This window comes from Heptranchias perlo, chromosome 9, assembly GCF_035084215.1.
Source record: "Heptranchias perlo isolate sHepPer1 chromosome 9, sHepPer1.hap1, whole genome shotgun sequence".
Taxonomy (NCBI): Eukaryota; Metazoa; Chordata; class Chondrichthyes; order Hexanchiformes; family Hexanchidae; genus Heptranchias; species Heptranchias perlo.
This window is the reverse complement of record NC_090333.1, coordinates 36,324,607-36,350,776: the sequence shown is the minus strand read 5'-3', so window position 1 is coordinate 36,350,776 and position 26,170 is coordinate 36,324,607. Positions and strand designations below refer to the sequence as shown.

The 26,170-nt window shown below is 39.7% G+C and overlaps 1 protein-coding gene and 1 long non-coding RNA gene across 5 annotated transcripts in view; one reads left to right on the top strand and one right to left on the bottom strand.

Annotated features, from left to right (window-relative positions):
* LOC137325280 (uncharacterized) overlaps window positions 1–26,152 on the bottom strand; it is a 173,016-nt gene extending 146,864 nt beyond the window's left edge. The window contains exons 1-2 of the long non-coding RNA XR_010963855.1: window positions 25,941–26,152; window positions 745–907 (exon numbers count right to left, since the gene is read on the bottom strand). This is a non-coding gene — a long non-coding RNA (uncharacterized lncRNA). The remainder of the gene's footprint in view (window positions 1–744; window positions 908–25,940) is intronic.
* Window positions 3,731–26,170, top strand: part of LOC137325279 (AP-1 complex subunit mu-1-like) — a 34,661-nt gene continuing 12,221 nt past the window's right edge. For 2 of the 4 annotated variants that reach the window (XM_067990181.1, XM_067990184.1), the window contains exons 1-7: window positions 3,731–4,011; window positions 4,979–5,135; window positions 5,243–5,310; window positions 14,543–14,673; window positions 21,189–21,336; window positions 24,486–24,612; window positions 26,012–26,151. In XM_067990181.1, coding sequence (XP_067846282.1) covers window positions 3,970–4,011; window positions 4,979–5,135; window positions 5,243–5,310; window positions 14,543–14,673; window positions 21,189–21,336; window positions 24,486–24,612; window positions 26,012–26,151 — 813 coding nt within the window. In that variant the 5' untranslated portion in view covers window positions 3,731–3,969. Of the gene's footprint in view, window positions 4,012–4,978; window positions 5,136–5,242; window positions 5,311–14,542; window positions 14,674–21,188; window positions 21,337–24,485; window positions 24,613–26,008; window positions 26,152–26,170 lie in introns of all 4 variants that reach the window. The other 2 variants (XM_067990180.1, XM_067990182.1) reach the window with 1 other exon arrangement.

Sequence of the window (26,170 nt, the reverse complement as noted above, 5' to 3'; positions counted from 1 at the left end):
GAGGTAGGTTTTAAGGAGGGTCTTAAAGGAGGAGAGAGAGGTCTAGGGAGGGAATTCCAGACCTTAGGGCCTAGGCAACTGAAGGCACGGCCAGCAATGGTGGAGCGACTAAAATTGGGGATGCGCATGAGGCAAGAATTGGAGGAGCGCAGAGACTTTGGAGGATTGTAGGGCTGGAGGAGGTTACGGAGATAGGGAGGGCAAGGCCATGGACGGATTTGAAAACAAGGATGAGAATTTTAAAATCGAGATGTTCCCGTACCAGGAGCCAACGTAGGTCAGCGAGCACAGGGATGATGGGCGAACGGGACATGGTGCGAATTAGCATATGGGCAGCAGAGTTTTGGATGGGCTCAAGTTTATGGAGGGTGGAATTAGGAAGGCCGGCCAGGAAAGCAGTGGAATAGGCAAGTCTGGAGGTTATAAAGGCATGGATGAGGGTTTCAGCAGCTGATGAGCTGAGGCAGGGGCAGTCTTGGTGATGGAGTGGATATGTGGTCGGAAGCTCATCTCTGTCAAATAGGATGCCAAGGTTGCGAATGGTCTGGTTCAGCCTCAGACAGTGGCCAGGGAGAGGAATGGAGTCGTTGCCTAGGGAATGGAGTTTGCGGCGTGGACAGAAGACAATGGCTTCGGTCTTCCTAATATTTAGTTGGAGGAAATTTTTGCTGATCCAGTACCGGATGTCGGACAAGCAGTGTGACAAATCAGAGACAGTGGATGGGTCAAGGGAGGTGAGCGTACCTGTCAGCGTACACGTGGAACCTGACGTGTTTTCGGATGATGTTGCCGAGGGGCAGCATGTGGATGAGAAATAGGGCACACGGTAAAAAGTATTCATCTCGTCCTTTAGCATCTTCACAATTTGAGGCCATTTTCTATAGTTTGAGGAGGCGGTGTGGATGGTCTGGCAGATAGAAAGAAAGAAAGAAGTGATTAAAATTGAGCAGGAGTCCACTGGTGCATTTATTTCAGGATGCTTTTAAAAATTATTGAGCAATTTTTCAATAAATTTTAATTATGTTTACCACAGAAACCTGTCACCCTCGTTTGCAACTATGTCAAAATCTGCTTTACAGCTCAAAAGTTGTTTGTTTTCCTGCAACTATATAATGTTTCTTTTTCAAAGTCAAGAGCATTTGAATAGTCTGAATAATAGAAATTTGCTCTTCTGGATTACTCATGACCCTACTTGCCCACTATAGGAGGAATCTATTTTTGCTATCTCCTGTACCTTCATGCAATTATGGAATGTCACTTTTTTTTTGCTCTGATGATTTCCTGTCTCATATATCAGAAATGGTTGAAGGCATGAGATGACTCAAAATACTATCTACAGTTGACATGTATTGGTTGTCCAACCCACTGGAAAGGGAGAGATAGTTGAGATCAATTGCATTGCTCATTAACCATTTCAGATGAGCTTCCATAAAAGTGGGAATGCACTAATATGCTTGGGGTCCACAGCTGTTCTCCATGAGAACTGTTATGGTGTCTTGTATTGTTGTGTTTCTTAAACACAATGCAATGGTTAGTTCAACCATGGCAATCTTTTTAGGAGCAATTTGCAAGTTAGTCTGTGTAAAGTAAACAAAATGTGGAAATAAATTTGAAAGAATGAAAGCAATGCTTATGTATTGGTTACTGCTGTTATTGATGTGCAGCCTTGTGCTATAATGACATGAAACCTGGATAGATTTGTTCTGGAGCCATGCTATGGTCTTAAATCCACTTATCCTAACAATGATGTGATGTAATATCTAGACATGCGGTATCAATCCCAAGATGTGTCAAATTATGTTAAATGGGGGAAAACAATATATTTAAATATCATTGTGATGCCTGTACGTATGAAGGTTAGAGTTTACTTAAAAGTAGTTTCAAAATGTCTAATATGATTACAGATTGGAGTGATTCCACAATCTGGCACTCCTAGTCGAATTATGGAATCACCTCTAATATGCGTAATCATGTTGTGGACAGAAAATTACAGCTGCACATTCTCGACTGCCTCAGATGAGCTTCCTGGAAGGGCCAGATTGCAGAATCACCCCCATTAATTAATGTATGTCAGCCACTTGCTATATTTAATCAGAATGTTTGGGCTGCAGACATACTGAAAATCAGGAGTACCTGTTTTTGATATTGCACTAGTTGCACCCATTTGTTTATCATCTGCCTGTCTGTTGCTGGGTTGCAACTCAACGAGCAATCATCTATGGTGTACCCTCCCCTCCCTCCCCCATTCTGTGAATCAGGAATTGCAGTCTGATAGATTTGATTTTTTTATATATATAACACACAGTTCTGCTTTCTGAGTTTGTACTAAGCACTTGATATTCAACTGGGGCAGGATTTCTCCATTTTGTGAAATGTGTGCTCAGCTGAGTGATGCAAGATTTGGAGCTACCATAAGCAATCGGCCATATTAACTGGGGAGATCCGCGAGATGAAACAGATAATCAAGGGGAGAGATGGAACCTACACCTTTTTAGGAGAGGTTAAAAATCAATGGAGAGTTGTTTGGAGGCACACAGCAGGATGGGGGTTCTTGCAGACATGCAACAAGCAGGAGAACCTCAGAAACTGCAGAAAGATCACAAGATTGATACTAATGAAGAAGGCAATTGGGCTTACCCATCCAGAAAAAATCTATAGTCCCCCATCACAGCTGTTAAATGATTCCAGGAGTTTTACCTCTACTGCCTTACCCAAAGGTCCATTCCACATGCTGACTGCTCTTTGTATGAAGAACTTCCTGGTATCAGCACTAAATTTGCTTTTCACTGTTTTGAACCTATGTCCTTTATTCTACTATTGGTTTAGCCTGAACTTCATCTTGAGATTTACCATTTTCTCTACTGTTTATTCAAATTTGCCTCTGTGGTCACCTTTTCAGACTGAAAAACCCCAAGTTTTTCCACATGACTTAGTCCTCCAAATCTAGAAATCAGCCTTATTCCATTTTCCTGTGCTAGATAAATGGCTTGAATACCCCCCTTGTATCCCTCCATTTGTTGTTTATATGGAAATAGATGACTGGGTGGAAATTGGTCTTGGCCAGTAGCACAAAGCAGGCGATAGTGAATCGACCGCCCATTTTACATTCCGCCTGATTCTCTTGTGGGGAGAAAAATCAGGCGGAGTATAAAATGGGTTGCTGATTTGCTGCCGCCTGTTTTGCACTACCTCCCATAACCAATTTCTACTCCGAGGTCCTCTTCTCCTATTTTAAGATAATTTTGCAAATTTTCCAGACTCCCACAAAAACTGCCGAGTAATCAACATCCTCCTATTTTTTATGTTTCTATGCTAAAGATCCCATTTCGATTTCTGGGGGGAGAGATTGAAGATCTTAAAAAAAAAAAAAAAAAATCTGAGATTTGTGTGGAGTATAAAGGAGTATTGTTGCAATAAAATGATTAGCAAACATTGTCCCTTTTGTAAAATACATGATGCATGATATTATTGTAATGAAAATGGTGGTTGACTCTTAATGGTTTCTGTTCCCAATGTTGTTTGGACTGAGTGGTTAGTTTCCCAGCTCTCAACAACCTTGCACATATTTAATGTAGGGCAATGAACTCTGATATTTCTGCATGACATCAAGTTGAATATTACCAATTTGATCAAACCAGAAAATTAGTGATGATTCCTTAATTATTAAGCAATTAATTATGTCAGCTCTTATATTGTGAAATGTTGTATTATCAAACATCACACAAGTTTTATTTCAAAGCCTTGCACATTTTGGTTGATCAATAGGCCAAAGTAACAACCTGCTTGTTTCTATCTCTATTTGCTTTTATTTTTGCCCTCTTCCCACTCCAGTCAGGGTCCTATTGATTTTGAAGCTTAAAAGTTAGTATTTCCTTCCTGACTTGTGTTCTTTTAGGGCACATATATGCACAACAGGATGAAAAGCCCTTAACCCTTCTTAAGTATCGTTTTGCTGGAAACTTTGCAGACATGGCATTTTCTGCCATTTACTTTTTGGATAACAAAGGACAGGTAGGTTTGTGCCATGTATATATTGCTAAATAGTAAAAAGTACTTTTAACCTGCAGTATATTTTATTCTTTTCTACTAATGGATGAGCTATCTCAGCCTGGATCATACAGTGATACAATAAATTAGAAATTTACAAGATATCAAATAAATTGCTTTTTTAGTATGCAATTGTTCTTATGCAGCAGTTGGATTAATTTTAGTTGATCTGTAGGTTTGGTTTGTGTAAGGCAGGTTTCTGTGAATATTAATTAAGGTTTAAATCCTGATTGTACCACTAATGGAATATGAAATGCTGAAATGTGTTCTCTGAAGTGTGTAGCTAGATTGTTGTGATTTTGTTTCTCTGTGGAATGTTTATTCCTTTTAAAATCTGCTATTTACTGTAGAAAAACAAATGGTTAAGGGGAGACCAGACCGGCCACTTGCTCCTAGTTCTATTCTTGAGCTGGAGGCTAGCAAGCAGCCTGAAGTGATTGGTCCTATTTTTTTCTCCTTCCCTGTCTGGAAGTGGAACCTTTCCTCAGATCTGAAATTTGCTGGACGGAGAATTGCAGCCACAAACCTGATCCTAACTCTCTGTAGCACATTTTATTGGAGCATAAGCGTGCTGCGCCATTAGGGCCAGACTTAAAACAATATGTTGTTTGCCTACAAAAGTCATTGCACTTTAATTATTGTGAAAATGCTTCAAAATGAGGTGCCATATAAATGCAAGCATTGTTATGTCATTCATTTTACCTTATAATTTGACCTTATTAAATCATCAATGGAAATACAAGATTTTCAACAAAATTATACTAAACTTTGCACCTAGTACATTATGCTAGTTTCTGAATACATGTGCATAGGATTTCCTCTCATCAAGTTTAGCATTATGTGACCATCAATACAATATCTTTAATAAAATATTCCACATTTTTTGAAGTGACATAGCTTATTGTCAATTGTAAATTTTGTAATGATACAGGTTCTCATCTCACGCAATTACCGAGGGGATGTTGAAATGTCGATGATTGAGAATTTTATGCCTTTACTTCTAAGCAAAGAGGAGGATGGATCCTTAAATCCCATTTTAATGCAAGACAAAGTCTATTTCTTGTGGATTAAATACAAAAATATCTACAGTATCCTTGAATAAACTTCAATTTTTAAGCTGTTTCACATGTTTCCATAATTTTGTACTTTACGACATGTACCTATGGAAGCCACAAAACCTTAACAAGAAATCCAGTGGTGTGTACACTGAAGAGAAACACCAACATTTCATTATCATTTTCATTCCTTTTCAAAGTAAAACAGGTAAGCAAACGATACTTTAATCTGTTTTAAGTACTTAAGTGTATTTCAAGTTTTGCAACAAAAAATGTAGTCCTGTGGTTCCTTTTACATCGAGCTATGTCGAAACTACAACACACAAACAACTGATTTGGCCCAACTGGTCTATGCTGGTGTTTATGCTCCACACGAGGCTCCTTCCTCCCTATGTCATCTAACCCTATCAACACATCTTTCTATTCCTTTCTCTCTTGTGCTTATCTAGCTTCCACTGAAATGCAGCTATGCTATTTGCCTCAACTACTCCTTGTGGTAGCGCGTTCCATATTCATACCACTCTGGGTAAAGAAGTTTCTCCTGAATTCCCTATTGGATTTATTAGCGACTATTTTATATTTATGACGTTTAGTTTTGGACTCCCTCACAAGTGGAAGCATTTTCCCTACATCTACCCAATCAAACCATTTCATTATCTTAAAGACCTCTATCAGGTCACCCCTCAGCCTCCTTTTCTAGAGAAAAGAGCCCCAGCCTGTTCAGCCTTTCCTGATAAATATATCCTCTCAGTTCTGTGAATCTTTTTTGCACCCTCTCCTATGCCTCGATATCATTTCCATAATATGGAGACCAGAACTGTGCACAATACTCCGTGTGGCCCATCCAAGGTTCTATACAAGTTTAGCATAACTTCTGCGCTTTTCAATTCCATCCCTCTAGAAATGAACCTGTATTTAATTTGCCTTTTTTATGGACTTATTAACTTGCGTTGCTACGTTTAGTGATTTGTGTATCTGTACCCCTAGATCCCTCTGCACCTCTGCTCCATTTAGCCTCTTATTATCCAAGCAGTATTTGGCTTTCTTATTCTTCCTACCAAATTGCACCACCTCACACTTATCTATATTAAATTTCATTCGCCAATTACATGCCTATTCTGCAAGTTTATTAATGTCCTCTTGCATTTTGACGCATTCTTCCTTTTGTATTAACTACACCACCCCCCCCCCACAAAAATTGGTGTCGTCCACAAATTTTGAAATTATTCTTCCGATTCCTGAATCCAAATGGTTAAAGTAAATTGTGAACAACAGTGATTCCAGCACCGATTCCTCTTCTCACCTTTTGCCAGTCTGAGTAGCTACCCTTAACCCCTACTTTCTGTTTTCTGTTTCGTAGTCAACTTGCTATCCATTCTGCTACCTGTCCCCTGATTCCACATGCTCTGACGTTAGTCATGAGTCTATAATATGGTACCTTTATTGAAGGCCTTTTGAAAATCCAAATATATTACATCTACTGCATTACTCTTGTCTACTCTTTCTATTACTTCTTCAAAGAATTCAATAAAGTTGGTCAAGCATGACTTTCCCTTCTGAAATTCATGCTGACTATTGTTTATTAAATTTTTGTTCTCTAAATGTCTTTCTATTACATCTTTGAGTAAAGATTCCATTATCGTACCTACCATTGATGTTAAGCTAACTGGTCTATGGTTCCCTGGACTCGTTTTATCTCTCTTTTTAAATATAAGAATAACATTAGCTGTCTGCCAGTCTTCTGGCACTATTCCTTTTTCTAATGAATTTTTATGTATGTGTAATAGTGCCTTTGCTATCTCCTCCCTAACTTCTTTTACTATTCGTGGATGCAATTCATTCGGACCAGGGGTTTTATCCTCTCTAAGTTTGATTAGTTCAATTATCTCCCCACTTTTATTAATGAAATTTATTCATTAAGAATATGCCAGGAGTTTCATTGTTTTCTGTGAGCTACATGATTTAGCAATACTATCGATAAAATGGAGAAGGCATTAAGTTCAAGATCAGTTACATAAATGAGCAAACTTGAGATCTCAGTATTTGTTGAATCACTAACCAGGTTCACATCAGGAGCTTGCCACATTTCTTGAACTTGAACTGGAATAAATGCTTTTAAAATTTTATTATGAAATAGTGGACTGACTATTAGGAAGTCATTTTTCTAGCTATTGTAATTTAAAATGTAAAGTGTAAATGAATGAACCCTGAAAGTAAAATTACTATAAATTCATCAGTGTAATTATTTAATATAATTTTTAAAATAATTGATAAAGTACTCATCTTAACGAAGCAAAAACATACAGATTGCGACAAAAGGACAAATGTATTTTTGCTGCGGATGGTGTTTTATTGGTGAAATGTAAACTGGTATTCGCTGCCTACTCACTCTTTATGATGCCACAGTAACTTCTTTGTGACATTATAAAGCAGTTTAACAGGACTCTGTCTAATATACCAAACAAACCCACTTTTTTAAAATTGCTATTTAATTCAATGTTTACTTCTGTTTGAAATAGAATGTAATGAGCAATTGTGAAATATCTATATTCTATAATTAGGATCATGTGTACTATTCACTAATGAACTATGACATTCTTTCAGTTAAATGTTAATATTACATAATGGCTTTCCCCTGTAAGTTCCTAAGTCCAGCAAGCCTATCTCTTTTTGATTGATCTCAATCCCATCTATCTGCTTTTTCACTCTCTCAATTACTTCTCTTTCCAGAAACACACATCATTGTTTCTTGAATTAATTTATACTGTACACTTTGGAGGTCTTTCCTAGTAACGTAGTCCACAAATCTATTACCCATTGTGTCAAAAAACTGGGAATAAAACCTGAGTTCTCCCTCCTAACTTTTAATTTGTGCTATTTGATATGAACATTTGTCCCTTCATAAGCTGAAGTATGCCAGTTGATTCAGAATGTTGCCTTTTTTAAAAAAAATATAACAAGTCCAACTTCTTTAATTTTGCCTCATAACTTCAATTCCTGAAATTGGAATCATTTGCATTGCCCCCTCAAATATTAATATCTTCCTATGATTAAAGAAGTAGGACTATAGTACACAGTACTAAAGATGGGATGTGACAAACACTTTATACGAGTACAAGGCACTGGTCACATCCCATCTTGAGCACTGTGTATGCCCTGCTCGTCTAATTGTAAGAAAAATATTAATACAATCTCTTCATGTGTACTCTATTGCTCTATAATATAACCCAGTACTTTATTGATCTTTTTATTTTTCCCCCGCACCATGCTGATTAACACGCTGTATGAATCTTCCTTTTTTTGCTCTGCTTTCTATTTGGTCTCATTTGAAGACTTGAAGGATTTGCTCAATACCCAGGTCCAAGTCATGACCAAGCCACCCATATCTCCTATTTATTATTTTTTTTCATATAACATTTTCAAAATGTGCTAATGTTATAGAATACCTAATGCAAAGTGTGGTTTTCCATGAATAAAACACTTAGTGGTTTATGTAAACCCAATAATCCCATCCCACAAACTCTGCTGTATGGTACATATCAATTTCATACAACACTTATTGCACTGGTGTTGACCATGATTGCATTGAAAATCTTTTTACAAAACCCTGTGATGTGGTTCAGTGCCATGCAACTGGCTGTTGTATATGGAGACACTTGTGTTTCCACCTCAAGTTGTGCTACCAAAAAAGCCTCAGTAATAAAACCACACGTAGTGTATAAAAAGTACACTAATAGAATTAATCATTGCCATTCTGAGATAGTCTCAGAAGGTAATGATTCATATCTATGGTTACACTGCCTTGCTTTGACTGGGGCCTCATTATTTACACAGCTGAATTGATGAGAACTTTGGAACGTTTACAGTGTTTCATGGTGTTGCATTGATCAACTATATCCCTTTACAAAGTACTAAATACCATCTATTTTGGAGATTATTCAGTTAAGTTTCCATGCAATTTTGATATAGTTGGATTTAAATTTTTAATTCATAATAAATTTGTGAGAATAAACTAATTAGGATGGAGGATTTAATAATCTAGTTGCTCCTAAACACTTCTGTGCAGAGGGATCTATATAACTGCACATCAAAAGTAATCCATTGGTTGTAAAGTGCCTTGGGACATCCTGAGGGTGCGAAAGATTTATATAAATATAACTTCATTTTGTTTCTTTAATTTCTTTTTCTAAATTTAAAGGGCTTGGAGCAACTTGCTCTGATGAATTAAAAGATTGGAATATATCTTCAGGAAACATGACTTTGATTTGTTTTATCCATTTCCAGTCCTGTGTTTAAAAATGATTGCTTTACAACCTATTATTATTGTACCAGAGAACAGGTTTCCATAAATCAGAGGTTTTCAAACTACAGTCCCTAGACCCTAGAGGGGGTCTGCATAGAGATCCCAGGTAGTGCCTAAATTTCTGTATATCCATTATTACATTTCTGTATTTGTTTACTTACTAATATTATTTGTTGCTTGATACAAATTTTTTTTAAATCCTGCAATGATAGCACTGTTTTCTTTTGGGTAGCTGATCTTGTCTTTCAAAAATTAGGTCAGATGATTTCCAGAGGTGTGTCATTATTTGCATCACTCAGAAAAAGTTTGAAATCTGTTGCCATAACATACCTATCTCCCATATTACAGTATATCTGAAAAAGGTGTATAAATCAGAAGGTTATCTGCTGAAGCACAGAGTGGATCATGAACCGAGTGGGAACTTGAGAATTTGGTGAGAGTGGGAATCTGTGGTAAAGTAATGGGTGAATTGAAATTAAAATTTCGTTTAAAATTTAACTTCGAACTTTAAAATCTTAAAAGAAACTGCAAGTTTGTTAACGGTTAACAGAAACTGCATGTCAGTGGCAGTTAACAGTCAATCAGCTGTAAATGATTGCATGAATAGAGGGTAATTGCTGTGAGCTGGAAGCTGATTGAGCAGTTGTAACTGGTGTTCTCAAAAGGTGTACAAAGCAGAAGGTTATCTACTAAAGCACATAGTGCTATGTGAACTGAATGAGAACATGAGAATTTGGTGAGGGTGGGAATTGGGTGTATAGGGGAAAGGAGGTGCTGGAACGTGAGTTGAAGACACTCCGACACATAAGGGAGGGGGAGGAGTATCTGGACAGTTTGCTCCAGACCTCGGTCACACCTCGTAGAGAGGTACAGGATCGGAACGGGTTGGTGTGATCGATAGCATACAGAGTAAGGGGAACCCACGTGACATAAGACCATAAGAGATAGGAGTAGGCCATTCGGCCCCTCGAGCCTGCTCCACCATTTAATGAGATCATGGCTGATCTGATTTTTACCTCCACTCCGTTTTCCTGCCCTTTCCCATATCCTTTGACTCCCTTGCTGATCAAAATAGATAGAGATGGAGAACGAGCTGAATCTGATCCCATCCAACAGGTACAATGTACTTGCTACCTGCGAGGATAAGGATAAAGACTGTCAGAAGGACAGCCAGAATGCTGACCATGGCACCCTGAGCAGGAGGCTGTCCAAAGGGGGGAGGAGGAGGAGGAGGAGAAGCGTGGTGTGGTAGTTGTAGGGGATTCAATAATTAGGGAGACAGACAGCATCCTTTGTAAGCAGGGTTGAGAGTCCCACATAGTACGTTGCCAGGGTGAGGTCCATCTCAAACCGGCTTGAAAGGATATTGGAGATGGAGGGGCAGTTTCCAGTCGTTGTGGTCCACGTTGTGGGACCAACAATACAGGAAAGAGTAGGCAAGAGGTCCTGTTCAGAGAGTACCAGCAGCTAGGAGCTAAATTAAGAAACAGGGCCTCAAAGGTTATAATCTCTGGATTATTACCTGAGCCATGTGCAAATTGACATAGGGATAAGCAGATTAGGGAGGTGAACACGTGGCTGAAGGAGTGGTGTGGGAAAGATGGGTTCCATTTCATGGGACACTGGTACCAGTACTGGGACAGGAAGGAACTGTACTAGTGGGACAGGGGACAGGCTCCACCTGAACCAGGCTGGGACCAGGGTCCTAGTGGAAAGGAAAAAAAGGGTGGTCACAAGGACTTTAAATTAGTAAATGGGGGGGGGGGGTGTCTCAGGTGGAAAAGGTAGGATAAATAATAATTCTAAAACAAACGAAGAGGAAGAGAGTAGAGTAATAGTCAGTCAGAAATTATGTTTTAGGCCTTGCAGTTAAAGGGAAAACTAAAAGATGTAAAGTAATTAAATCAGGAGAGAGAAATGAGAAATGTGTGAGAAAAACAACATTAGAGCAGAAGGAGAGGTTAGGGTGTGTGGCCCAAATGAGCGTTCTTTACACAAACACAGAGTGTAAGGAACAAATTGAATGAATTGCAGGCGCAAATTCAACTTAGAGGGTATGACATGGTAGCCATTACTGAGACATGGCTGTAAGATGGTCAGGACTGGGAACTGAATATACCATGTTATAAGGTCTATAGGAAGGATAGGGAAACTGGTAGAGGGGGAAGAGTAGCCTTAGTGATTAAGGATGAAATTACTTCAATGATAAGAGAGGATATAACGAGAGGTATGCAGGCAGTGGAGAGTGTAGAATTAAGAAATAGAAAAGGATTTAAGACTTTAGTGTTAGTTGTGTGTAGGTCCCATGGTAGCAGCTGTGAAGTGGCAGAATGTATAAATGCAGAGATTAGACGAGCATGTAGCAAAGGCAGAGTGGTTTTAATGGGGGATTTTAACTTTCATATAGATTGGGATAAGCAGATAAGCTCATGTCAGAAAGGTAACGAATTTCTTGTGTGTTCAGGACAGCTTTCTGAAACAATATGCCCTAAAACCAACAAGGGGGCAGGCCATGTTAGATTTAATAATGAGTAATGAGCCAGATTTAGTTAACAACCTAACAGTACATGAACATTTATCTAATAGCGATCATAATATGATCGAGTTCAACGTTATGGGTTTCTACCTTTCAAACATAACAGCTACTAAAATTCTAAATTTAGGTAAGGCCAACTTCAATGGGATGAGACAGAAACTGTCCACAGTAAACTGGGCAAATCTGTTAATGGATAAAATGATAGATGATCAGTGGGAGGTGTTCAAAAAAAGAATTCAACGTGATATAGAACCAGTTTATACCCCTAAAGAGCAAGAGCTCTACTTGCCAAAGAAAAAACAGCCATGGACGACAAAAGAGGTAAGGGACAACATAAAACAAAGAAAAAGCATACAAAATGCAAAATATAGCACAGATCCTGGTGACTGGGAGAAATACAAAGAATAGCAAAGGGTGTCAAAACAGATAGTAAGAACTACAAAATGGGAGTATGAAAAGAAACTTGCAAGGGATATCAAAGTCAACACAAAATTTCTTTGCTCTTGATCACCCTAATATAATTGTAATGTGGGCCCCTTAAAAACTGATAATGGTGATACTGTAAATGAAAATAAGGAAATGGTGGACATGTTAAATAATTACTTTGCATCAGGATTTACAGGAGAGGAAGAGGATAGCATGCCGGACACCCCAAGGAAACTAATTTTGAATCAAGGAAGGGGACTCACCATAATTAACGGAAGCAAATTAACAGTAATGAAGAAAATAATAGCACTAAAGAATGACAAATCCCCAGGAGCAGATGGTTTCCATCCCAAAGTTTTAAAGGAAGTAGGTGAGAACGTAGCAAATGCTCTAACTATAATCTTCCAAAGTTCTCTCGATTCAGGACCCATTCCTTTGGATTGTAAAATTGCACGTCACTCTCTTATTTAAGAAAGGTGAGAGAGGGAAACCAAGGAATTATACACCAGTTAGCCTAACATCTGTTCTCGGGAAATTACTAGAGTCTATAATTAAGGATAGAGTGACTGAACACCTTGAAAATTTTCCACTGATAAGGAAGAGCCAGCATGGATTTGTAAATGGTAAGTTATGCCTGATGAATCTGATTACATTTTTTGAAGAGGTGACTAAAGTAGTAGATAGGGGAATGTCTATGGATGTTGTTTATATGGACTTCCAGAAGGCATTCAATAAAGTCCCTCAAAGGAGACTATTAGCTAATGTAGAAGCTCATGGAATTGAGGGCAAATTATTGAACTGGTTAGAAAATTGGCTGAGCCGCAGGAAACAGAGAGTAGGGATAATGGGCAGGCACTCAAATTGGCAGGATGTGACTAATGGTGTCCCACAGGGATCTGTGTTGGGGCCTCAACTATTCACTGTATTTATTAATGACTTAGATGATGGGATAGAGAGCCACATATCCAAGTTTGCCGATGAAACAAAGATGGGCAGCATTGTAAGTAGTGTAGATGGAAGTGTAAGATTACAGAGAGATATTAATAGATTAAGTACATAGGCGAAACTGCGGCAAATAGATTTCAATGTAGGCAAGTGTGAGGTTATCCGCTTTGGACCTAAAAAGGATAGATCAGAGTACTTTCTAAATGGTGAAAAGTTTGAAACTGTGGCGGTCCAGAGAGACTTATGGGTCCATGTACATAGAACATTAAAATGTCATGGACCGGTACATAAAATAATCAAAAAGACTAATCAAATGCTGGCCTTTATACCTAAAGGACTAGAATACAAGGGGGTAGAAGTTATGCTAAGCCAAACAAAGCCCTGGTTAGATCACACCTGGAGTAGTGTTCAGTTCTGGGCACTGCACCTAAGGAAGGATATATTGGCCTTGGAGGGAGTGCAGCGTAGATTTACTAGAACAATGCCTGGACTCCAAGGATTAAATTATGAGTAGGGATTACACAAACTAGGGTTGTATTCCCTGGAATTTAGAAGATTAAGATATGATTTGATCGAAGTTTCCAAAATATTAAGGGGAACTGATAAGGTAGATAGAGAGAAACTATTTCCGCTGGTTGGGGAGTCTAGGACTAGGGGACATAGCCTAAAAATTAGAGCCAGAACTTTCAGGAGTGAAGTTAGGGAACACTTCCACTCGCAAAGGATGGTAGAAATTTGGAACTGTCTTCTGCAGATGGTAGTTGATGCTAGCTCAATTGTTAATTTTAAATCTGAGATTGATCGATGTTTGTAATATTAAGGGACATGGGGCTAAGGTGGGTATACAGAATTAGGTCACAGATCTCACTGAATAGCAGAACAGACTCGAGGGTCTAAATGGCTTACTCCTGTACCTATGTTCCTATGAATCAACTTTGCAGGGGATTTGTTCATGAGGCAGGAATGATAGTTGATTATTGTTTAATAATCCAAGAGAAAAAGGCCGTTCCTTCTATGTCATCTGTCTTCATTGTCTATTTCAGACAGACTGTTCTCACAAGCTGAATCTCAATGTTGTCGACACTTTAATTGGAAACATTTTGATCTCTGATCATGCTACAATGAAAATCTATTGAATCCCATTGTTGGAGGCAAACTAATTGTAGTGCAAATCTCCTAGCTTCATCACTAATGCAGCTCCTAAAGATATATTTTTCTTTTATAATTTAGATTTTCATTGAGTACTTTGGAGATCTTGAACAAGAGAGTATACAGGACAATTTTATTCTAATGTATGAGCTCCTTGATGAAATTATGGACTTCGGCTATCCCCAGATCACTGAAACAGCCATCCTGCAGGAGTAGGTATATTCAGCGCATCCAGTGTGTTGCAGAAAGAAAAGAATGTAGAAAAAACTAATTCAGGGCAAATCCATATTGATTCCTGTCTTTCTAAAAGAATTTTAAATGTTTTCTTCTACCATCTGAATGGTCATCTTAAAAAGTTCATTATTGCTCTATTTATTTAAGTGGACTGAACTAAACTAGACTCGGTTACATCTTTCCTTCCTGGCCCCTCTCCTTTATTAAAACTTCCTTTGTTCTGTTAATTTCCTCAGTCCCCCACCCCATGCTTTAAGTCTATGTTGGAGTACAGTACCATTGGTGCATGGCACCCTAATAGTCATTCTTCATGTGTAGGCCTAGATGGTGAGTGTCAACTGGATATCTGACCCTAGTGCAGCATCACAACTGAGCCGTATCCTGTCTTCAATTATCATCCATATAAGTGCATTTTCAGTGGAAGTTACTATATAACTATCAGGAACAGGAATCTGCTGATTTTTCCCCTCCCTAAATGAGGGCCGCAGAGCCCAATCGTAACATCCCAGGTCCCTTCCCAGTTGAGATCCATTAACTCAGTACAGACCAGAGATTGAATCTGGACTCGTCTTGGACTGTATGGGGGCTCTGTGGCTCTCTACCTTAACCAACTGAGCCACTGGGGTAGCTCATAACTCTCTTGTTTAAAATACAGACTTGTGATAAACTCTTCCTTAGTAACTCAGTTGAATTAATTTCTGCTCTTTCACTCAAAATGTCTGAATCTATTTACTTTTTATTGTTCCAGCCTTCTAAAACAGCTTTCTGTAAATCCTTGCATTGCTAGATTAGGAGTAACAAGGAGACCGGGAGCCTGATGGCTTAAGAAATTTAGGGCAGTAAGGGTAAGTAGAATGGATCAGGCTACATGAATTGAAATGATCCAGATTGAGCCAGAGTGGGTGATGTCAACCGAATTGATCTTGCATGACCCTAGGATTAATTCTGTTCAAAACATAACATGTTTATTGACGGAAACTGAACTCAGAGAAAAAATGCCACAAAAACATTGGGGAAGACAAGGGAGGGTTGTCTAAGTCCAATAATTAATGACATGCAAACTATATACGGACTATGAAGGATAGTACAAAGTGCATTTTGCAGTGTACACCATCTATTTGGGTTATATGACCACCTGGGCAGTTACCAAAACCTTACATATGAACAAAAAGTGCAAAAGCCTTCACAGATAATCCTCCACGGCCTGGTTTACTAGGTTGTGTGCTTGGCCAGACTGGGATATGTAAGTGAAACCAAATGGGCTAACACCAGACTGCTGATTTAGAGAAAAATTAACAAAACTGGCTTGATTACATTTAAAATCATTGTCTTCATTGCTCCATGACTTTGTCCCACCCAATTTCCATACCCTCCTCCCACCTTATATCCCCCACCTGCACCAATCTGTCCTCCAACTAAATGGCCTTCTCGTGCATCCACCCGCCGCCCCCCCCCCCCCCCCCCCACCAACCCACCCTTTTGCTTTGCAGAGCCTTCAGCTGTCACGGTCCTAATACCTGGAACTTCCTACCTAAGCTCCTCTGTCTCTCTTTTCACGCCACCCTTAAAAACATTGTCAAAACCTATCTTTTCTATCAAGCTTTCACCCTAACCGTACTAACATACGAACAATGGCGGACAGGAAAAGACCCTCTGTTCCATCCAGCCTGTCCCACACAATGGTAATACCTTGTGTATCGCAATATATACACTCCCCACCGCACAACATGTAATCTCCTGGGAAAGACAAAAAAACAGATAAAAACCCAGGCCAATATGGGGGAAAAGAATCTGGGACATTCCTCTCCGACCCCTTTGGCGTTCAAAACTATTCCAGGAGATCACTCTGACCCTGATAATTCTATGCATTATATTAAACAGGTCCAGCTCTCGCTTGAAGGATTTCAACGTCCACCACACGAGCCGGCATCCGATTCCAGAGGCCCACTATTCTCTGGGAAAAGAACTACCTCCCAACATCTAACCTAGATCTTGCTTTGTACAACTTAAAATTGTGACCCCCCTGGTCTTCCCTAATGTATTTAATTGGAACAAACTGTCAATGGAACACAATCTATTCCTTACATCATCTTATAAACCTCAATTAGATCACCTCTTAATCTGTGCTTCTATAAAGTGTAGAGTCTCAGCTCTTTTAGCCTATCTTGTTAACTAAAATGCTTTAAGCTGGGAATTAGTCTAGTAGCCCTCCTCTGCACCCTTTCCAAAGCCTCAATATCATGTGAGGAGACCAAAACTGGACACAGTATTCCAAATAAGGCCTAACCAAGGTCTTGTACAAGGACAAAATATTATGCTTTGTCTCAGTCAATTGTCCTATAAATGCACCCCAACACCCTATTTGCTCTAACTATCACTTCACGGCATTGCTCATGCATATGTTTCTAAAGGTTCACTAAAACGCCCAGATCTCTTTCTTTCTCCACCTGCTTTAATGTTTTTCCCTGAAGGGTGTATGTATGTTGAGCACTTGTCCTGCCCAATGCATGACACTGCACTTCTCCAAATTAAACATCATTTGCAAGTCACAAGCCCAGTCCTTCTACAGTCCTGACACTCGCATAGATCTTGGCATCATTTGCAGATTGTACCCCTAACACCTACACCTAGATCATTAATAAAAATAGTGAAGAGCAACGATCCCAACCACCGAGCTCTGCGGGCCACCACTGGTGACCAGTTTCCAAACAGATCCACATCTATCTATTACTACTTTCTGCATATGTTCTTCCAGCCAGTTCTCAATCCAGCTCAATATATTACCACTAGTACCGGAGGCCTCGATGTTGTAGAGAAGCTGCTTGTGCAGCACCTTAACTAAAGCTTTTTGGAAGTCTAAGTAGATAATGTCTGCTGGGCTTCCCTCATCCACCATCTTGTTGACTTCTTCAAAGAATATAATCAAATTTGTTAGACATGACTTTTTTTATGAAGCCACGTTGGGTGTACCCAGTATGTCCCTCTGTATCCAAGTAGTCATATATTACATCCTTAATGGTGCGTTCAAGCATCTTTGTTATTACTGATGTCAAACTAATGGGCCTATAGTTACCCGAATCCGTCTTGCCTCCATTTTTAAAGATGGCGACACATTAGCCTCCTTCCAGTCTACAGGAAGCATCCCAGAGTGCAGTGAGCTGTTAAAAATGTGGACAAGGGACTCACATAGCATGTGTCCCAGCTCCCTGAGGACACTCGGGTGGATATCATCCGGCCAGGCTGCTCTATCTATTTTCAGGTTCTTAATTCTATCTAAAACAATATGGTCATCCATGTTAATATTACTACTTTTATTTATTAATATCAATAAATTGTAACATTCGAGCATTGTCTTCAAGTGTGAAGACCAATGCAAAGTGCTCATTTAATATTTCTGCCATACCCAGTGAGTCCTTTGTAGTCTGTCCTTGAGCATCCTTCAGTGGCACAGTACAGTCTTTGACAGTCCTCTGACTCTTCACACAACTGAGAAAGCTTTTCCCATTACTTCCACAATTGTCTACAATCCTCTTTTCCATTATCCTTTTAGCTGATCTAATAGCAGCCTTGGTTTACTTTAGCTCTTCTTTGTACTTAACTCTGTACAGTAGTTGCCTTAAAGATTGTAGAAACCTTTTTGTTTACATCTTATTTGTCTTTGTACATGACTAGGCAGCCACTGTGGCTTTTTCTTACCACGCTCCCTTCTTTTGACTTTGGGTACATATTTGTCATCTGTATTTTTTATCTTGTTCTTAAAAACTTTCCATTTGTGCTCTACATCGGTCTCATCACCACCCAGTAGGGTTAGGTGAGAGTGACTGCCCTTGACATCAAGGCAGCATTTGACCGAGTGTGGCACCAAGGAGCCCTAGTAAAATTGAAGTCAATGGGAATCAGGGGGAAAACTCTCCAGTGGATGGAGTCATACCTAGCACAAAGGAAGATGGTAGTGGTTGTTGGAGGCCAATCATCTCAGCCCCAGGGCCTTGCTGCATGAGTTCCTCAGGGCAGTGTCCTAGGCCCAACCATCTTCAGCTGCTTCATCAATGACCTTCCCTCCATCATAAGGTCAGAAATGGGGATGTTCGCTGATGACTGCACAGTGTTCAGTTCCATTCGCAACCCCTCAAATAATGAAGCAGTCCGAGCCCGCATGCAGCAAGACCTGGACAACATCCAGGCTTGGGCTCATAAGTGGCAAGTAACATTCGCGCCAGATAAGTGCCAGGCAATGACCATCTCCAACAAGAGAGTCTAACCACCTCCCCTTGACATTCAACGGCATTACCATCGCAGAATCCCCCACCATCAACATCCTGGGGGTCACCATTGACCAGCCATATAAATACTGTGGCTACGAGAGCAGGTCAGAGGCTGGGTATTCTGCGGCGAGTGACTCACCTCCTGACTCCCCAAAGCCTTTCCACCATCTACAAGGCACAAGTCAGGAGTGTGATGGAATACTCTCCACTTGCCTGGATGAGTGCAGCTCCAACAACACTCAAGAAGCTCGACACCATCCAAGATAAAGCAGCCCGCTTGATTGGCTCCCCATCCACCACCCTAAACATTCACTCCCTTCACCACCGGCGCACTGTGGCTGCAGTGTGCACCATCCACAGGATGCACTGCAGCAACTCGCCAAGGCTTCTTCGACAGCACCTCCCAAACCCGCGACCTCTACCACCTAGAAGGACAAGAGCAGCAGGCACATGGGAACAACACCACCTGCACGTTCCCCTCCAAGTCACACACCATCCCGACTTGGAAATATATCGCCGTTCCTTCATCGTCGCTGGGTCAAAATCCTGGAACTCCCTTCCTAACAGCACTGTGGGAGAACCGTCACCACAAGGACTGCAGCGGTTCAAGAAGGCGGCTCACCACCACCTTCTCGAGGGCAATTAGGGATGGGCAATAAATGCCGGCCTCGCCAGCGACGCCCACATCCCATGAACGAATAAAAAAAAAAAATCTGTTCCAAACTGTTTGCCCTTCTGAAATCGAGTATGAGTTGTAGATTTTCAGTACCTTTTGGTTCTAGCAGCCAATTTAAACCGTATAATGTTGTGGTCACTGTTGCCCAGGTGTTCCCTCACATGGAGGCCCGATACGAGGTCAGGCTCACTACTAATTACTAGATCTAATATATTATCATCCCTGTTTATTTCATTGACATGTTGAGTCGGGAAACAGTTGTGTATATTTTCAACAACAGAGGATAAACCATTGTGCCACTGAATTCCAGGAAAATTAAAGCCACCCATCAAACAAAGGTGACCGACTTTTGAGGCATCATCTACAGGTCCAGACTAGACATGGCCCGTGGGGGCGGTCGCTCCGACTGTCTGCCTCTTTTCCACGGCATTCTCCGCGCCAGGGTAGCCCTGCAAAGGGAGCATGTGGTGTCTGCCGGTATGCTTGAGGCTTTCCATGACCGGTGGGCATTGCAGGGACTGGAGTGCATATTTGATGAGGATAATGGGATTTTGATTTAATTTGTATGATTGGGTGTGTCAAAAAAAAATTTTTTTTTGGTGGCACCTTAGTAGGTTTTTGGGGTTCTCGACACTGGGGCAACCCAGTGTCATTTTTTCACGGATTTTACTCAGTGAGGCTTTAGAAATCTGTTTCCATAGTAACTCATCATGTTCAGGTGTCTGACTGAAGGTCCATAACAATTACCAATAATTAGTCCCTGCCCATGAGCTTGTTCAACTTGAACCGAGATAGCCTCAGCTGTACCTAATGAGGCAAAATCAAGACTCTCTTGAACGGTTAGTTTCTCACACAAAAAATAGCAACCCCACCTCCTCTTTGACCTACTCTATCCTTTCTGAATCCCTTGTAGTCTTTTAGATGGATTTCTGTCCCATCATTTTCATCTAGCCATGTCTCAGAAATGCACAAAATGTCTAATTTTTCCAAGACAGCATATGATTGCAGTTCTAGCGATTTGTTTCTAACACTCCTCGCATTTACATAGAAACAATGTAAAGGTATCTCATCTGCCGCCTTAGTTATTTATTCTTTTTTGCCCCCTACCTGGTTTAACAGTACGTTTAGAATCTATGCAATGATCAAGGTCAGTAAAGCTATCTTTAAACATACCTGCACTATCCCCATGCTGATCTAGTTTAAATGCTTTCTAAAAGCAAGCTCAACATCCTCTGCCAATCTTTGAACTCCCAGGAAGTTTAGATGGAAGCTGTCCCTCCTAAACAACTTACCCTGTCCAGTGAATATGTCCCAGTTGTCAATGAAGCACAGCAGCTTCTTTTTACAAAGATCCCGAAGCCTAATCTCTCCATCCATGGCTTTTCTACTCCTATTTTCTTCACCTTTCCCTCCCGCCTTCTGTAAAGTATCTTGAAGCATTTTTACATTAAAAGTGGTATAAATGCAAGTGGTGGTAGTAGTAGTAGTAGTTGTTGTGTTTTGAAAATTTACGAAGCACTGTCTTTTTAATCTTTTACATGACTTGACACAGATACATTACACAGGAAGGCTATAAATTGAAGCAGGGAGCACCTAGACCTCCAGCTGCTGTCACCAATGCTGTATCCTGGAGATCTGAAGGAATCAAGTATCGGAAGAATGAACTCTTCATGGACGTCATTGAGTCTATTAACTTCTTGGTTAGTGTACACTTTAGAAGGTAATCTTAGGTGTACACATAGATTGGTTGGGTTATATGTACCTAACATCCCCTGGTTTAAAAACTGTTAGCTGGATTTCAATAACACATAACAAAACTAATCTAATATGCAGTAAAGCTAAACCCATCGTTAGTGCAGCCCAGTCTTGGTCATGGGCAGTTTTAAACCCTTTCTCCCATCTATGATCTGAAAGACTGATGTAGTTATACAAGAAGGGGCTAAAATCAATTGACATTTTCACTTAAAGAACCAGAGCTAAGTTTGGGAGGGGGAAATTGTTTATATTTGATATTCATTTCCAACCAGTGTGGGTAATTTTGTAGTTTTGATCCAATATGTAAGCATTGCTAGTATTTGAAATTTGTGACATAGGTGATCCGGAACAGACCAGAAGAATATTCTCTTCTCCTAATCAGATGAAAGTATATTTAAGACTCATGATTGATTGCTACAATTTAAGGTTAGATTCATCAAAAGAAACATTTATAGCAAGAATGATAGCCCAGGAAGGGACAGTGATCTGCAGGATCAAGATGTAGGAGCTTCAAATAGCAAATGTTAACTTGGACAAGCACATCTGTAGGAAGTGTCTCCAACTGAGATTAATTGAACTCAAGATCTCAGAGTTGGAAACAATCCAACACATTAGGGAGAGAGAGAGATTTCTGGAGCAAGAGTTTGAGGGTCGTTGCCCTGCTAAGAGATAGGGAGCTGGCAGCGATAGAAGAAGTAGTGATAACGATTCACAGGTTAGGGAAAACAAACTAGAGCAAGAACTTCCAGAACAATTCAGTTAGGAATGCAGTAGTAATAGGAAACTTGGTAGTTAGAGGGGTGGATACTATCTTTTGCAGTCCAGACCAAGAGTCCCAGATGCTTTGTTGCCTCCCGGGAATATTTTGGAAAGACTGGAAAAGATTATGGAAGGGAAGGGAGAGCATCCAAGTCATCGTGGTCCACGTGGAAGCCAATATAAGAAAGGAAAGGCCTGAAGTCCTGCAAAAGGAGTTTAGGAGATTATGAAGCAGGTTTAGGAGCAGGATCTCGAGGGTGATCATCTCAGAATTATTACCCAGCCACATGATAGAATATGGAATGATATGGAAATTAGTGAGCTCAAAGCAGGGTGAAAAGGGTCATATCAGGAAGAGTGTTTCAATTTTGTGGGGCATTTGAAACCAGTTCTAGGGAAGATGGGAGCTATTCCACAAGGATGGGCTACATCTGCCCAGAAAGAGAGCCAATGAATTTGCAAAATGTATAAATAGGGAAGTGAAGAGTCATTTAAACTAGGAAAGGAGGAGGCAGGGAAAATAAAAGCAACCTGAAAAAGCAAGTAGAGAAGGTAAAACTAGATTAGATAAATATGCAAATTTTTAAAAAAGCATGCAGAAGAGAATAAAGGAAGTAGAAGAGGAAAATCAAATTGACTCCAGTTATAAGCCAGGAAAAGACTGCGATAAAGGAACAAGATGTTAGCTTGGACAAAAAATATCAAGGGAAAAGGCATAGCTGTAAATACAAAAAAAAGTGTATGTATTGCAATAAGAAAAATAAACTGGGGGAATTAGAAGCGATTATGTCACTGGATGATATAGATTTAATAGCACTAACATAAATTTGGCTGCAAACTGGGCAGGAGTGAAAATAAACTCATTTGGTTACAATGGCCCAGAATTTGTTGTCAAAATAATGGTAAGGCTAATGGCGCTCACCGTTATTTATGCACAAATCATACAGCAACTTCAGGTGAGGACAGATGCGTGGTTAAAAACGGAAATCCAAAAGTTGCTGTCCGAGATGCGCCGCTTGCTGTCTGCCTCACCATCGAAATGCATTGAACGGCGTGAAGTTGCTGTATTTGCATGGTAGATACGAACTAAACTCGCGACAGAAAGTTAAGTCAAGTTATTTCAAGTCTAAGTACCCTTTTAACGATGTGATAAGTGTTAATTAGTACCAGTCAACTTCTGTGGCACTGAAAATTAACTATTACAAGTGTGGAGTCTCATTCCTCAGGTTTTAATTGTTGGAGATTTTTTTTAAAATTTAAAATTATTTTTATTTAACTTTTTCTTTGTCTCTTTTTTTTCTCTCTCTCTTAATCCAATCTTTCTTTCCCTCTCTTTATTTTTCTTTCTGTACCTGATTTGACATTGAATTCACCGTTCTAACTTACGCTACCTTCTCAGTCCTTGTGCTGTTAATTTCACAATCCTTCAATCTGATTGGTTAAGGAGATACACAGTTACTTGCCCAGTCCACTCAGAACTCAGATGCCCTGTTAGAGGGTGCCGCACCATTTCCATCTCGCAATTCCAGCAACTTGTGGTGCAAAATAACATGGAGATTAAACGGGCAAGAGCAAATCTAACTAACGATGGACGCCGTTTGTTGCCCTGCTTACAGTAAATTTTGGACCAATTTTTTTTTAGAAGGGACAGAATAGTTAAAGGAGGAGTGGCAATATTGGTAAAGTACGGAATACAAGTTGACTAACGCACAATAAAAGGTTCAGATGGAATCAGTATGGTGTATGGTCAAAGATTTAAAAATTATTGTTACATTAGTGGACTTTTATTACAAATCCACTAATTGTGGGAGGAAAACGGAAGACAAAATCTGTAGACAAGGTACCACGTGGGAGAATATTGGAGAAGATTAAAGCGTATAGAATCGGGGAGGGTGTCAAATTGGATTAAAAACTAGATAGAGGGAGGAAACAGAGAATAAGAGTTAAGGCAGTTTCTCCGACAGGTTGGAAGTGGGTTGCAGTGTCCCACAGAGTTCTGCTCTGGGACCATTTCTGTTCACTGTGTGCATCTATGATTTGTGTATAGAGCTAGTGGGAGTGGTGTTCAAATTTGCAGATGGTACTAAAATAGGAGACACAGTAAATAATTCCGAACAGTCTGTTTCTGTGTTATAACTTCCATGTAATTCAACATAATGAAGAACTAGCAAAGGTTGTTGCCCTCCTGACATATCCAACAGCAGCATAGTTGGAGTTATGGAAATCATCACATCCTGTATGACAGCAAAAATAGGCAAAATCAGAGCTATAAATTTAAAAGAAAAATTTATAAACATTCTACAGAGCTCCACTCTAAAAATGTGAATTGTTGCAGGTAAATGCTCGTGGCTGTGTGGTCCACTGTGAGATTCTGGGGCAGATTTTAATGAACTGCTGCCTGAGTGGGATGCCTGAAGTCAGTTTGTGTTTTAATGACAATGCTCTTTTCAACCAGGACCAAAGTAAGTACACAATCTTGGAATGAAGGAAATTGGTCTGCTAGAAAGCTGAGCATGTCCTAAATAGCAGCCTTGTTTCTTATCGGCCCTATTTACATGAACTTGATTTCTTTGTTGACAAGTAGGAAAAGTCATGTGTTTATACAGTGTCAGCAAATTATTAACAAGCATTTATTACCAACTAATCTAAACAGAATCATTCAGCACAGAAGGAGGCCATTCGGCCCATCGTGCCTGTGCCAGCTCTTTGAAAGAGCTATCCATTTAGTTCCACCCTGTTGCTCTTTCCCCATAGCCCTGCAAATTTTTCCTTTTCAAGTATACATCCAATTCACTTTTGAAAGTTACTGTTGAATCTGCGTTCATCACCCTTTCAGGTAGTATATTCCAGATCATGGTTAAAAGGGGAGTAGTACTAGAGGAAAGTATTGCCCCATTACCTGCTTAAGGCTAGAAATTACTGTTGACTATGTTAGTGAATGAACATTTACTGTGTTCAAAGGACATTACTTTGCACATTATTTAAACAGAGCCATTAGCTCATTTAAAATAAATGAGTTAACATTGGAGTTGAAAGTAATGGATGGAGACAATCATACAAATGCGTTAAGCATTCAGCCACTAATATCACCAACATTAATTTCTACATTATAGTTTTTAAATATCTTTTACTTGTGAAGAGAAATATTCAGCTTCATTGAGACCTGACATTCTGTATTAAATTATGACCAAGGCCCCTGATTTATGGTTTTGATTGAAAATTGATGGAATCTGATTCCCAAAACACCATTAAAACTCCCACATGTTAAAAACACAATTTAACTTATTCAGCCATTGTAAATGACACCATTTACATCTCAGCTGCCATCAGCATTGATTTGAGTCAGTAACCGGCTGCCCTGAAGGTAGAGTGATCGGCATTCTTTTTCTTCGATGATGATCCAGAGGAGAGATCAGTACCCTAACCCAGTTCCCACCCATATTCAACGAGTAGAGTTCAGGAGTCAATCTCTGTTCTGGATCAGCAGCTAGGAATAAACACGATACTCACCTCCCTGTTTTTCAGAGCAGCTCCTTGTTAACAACAATCCCGCCTAATGCACAATGTCAGTTCAATAAGGGCATATTATCAGACCCAAATTAAACATTTGTCTTCATAGCTAGATTTTTTAAAAATCTGTACATTTTAAAATCAACAGAGAGAAGTGTTATGCTTCAAAATATTTCCTGTCCCAGTACTTGAATCCAAATAAATATACTCTGAGGATCAAAGTCGGAAAAGTTGAAAATCTTGTTTTCTAGTTTAATAAAAAAAAATTAAACTGACTTACATTTCAATTGGAGATAAAATGAGTCAAGAGTCTCAGTCCTCATTAATATTAACTTCGTTGTCCCAAAGCAGAAAATGTTAATGTAGTGGACTTTGAAGACGTAAAATTCCATTCATGCGTCCGGCTATCTCGCTTTGAAAATGAACGCGTCATCTCATTCATCCCACCAGACAAGGACTTTGAACTGATGTCATATCGAGTCACCAATCGAGTAAGATAGCACTAATTTT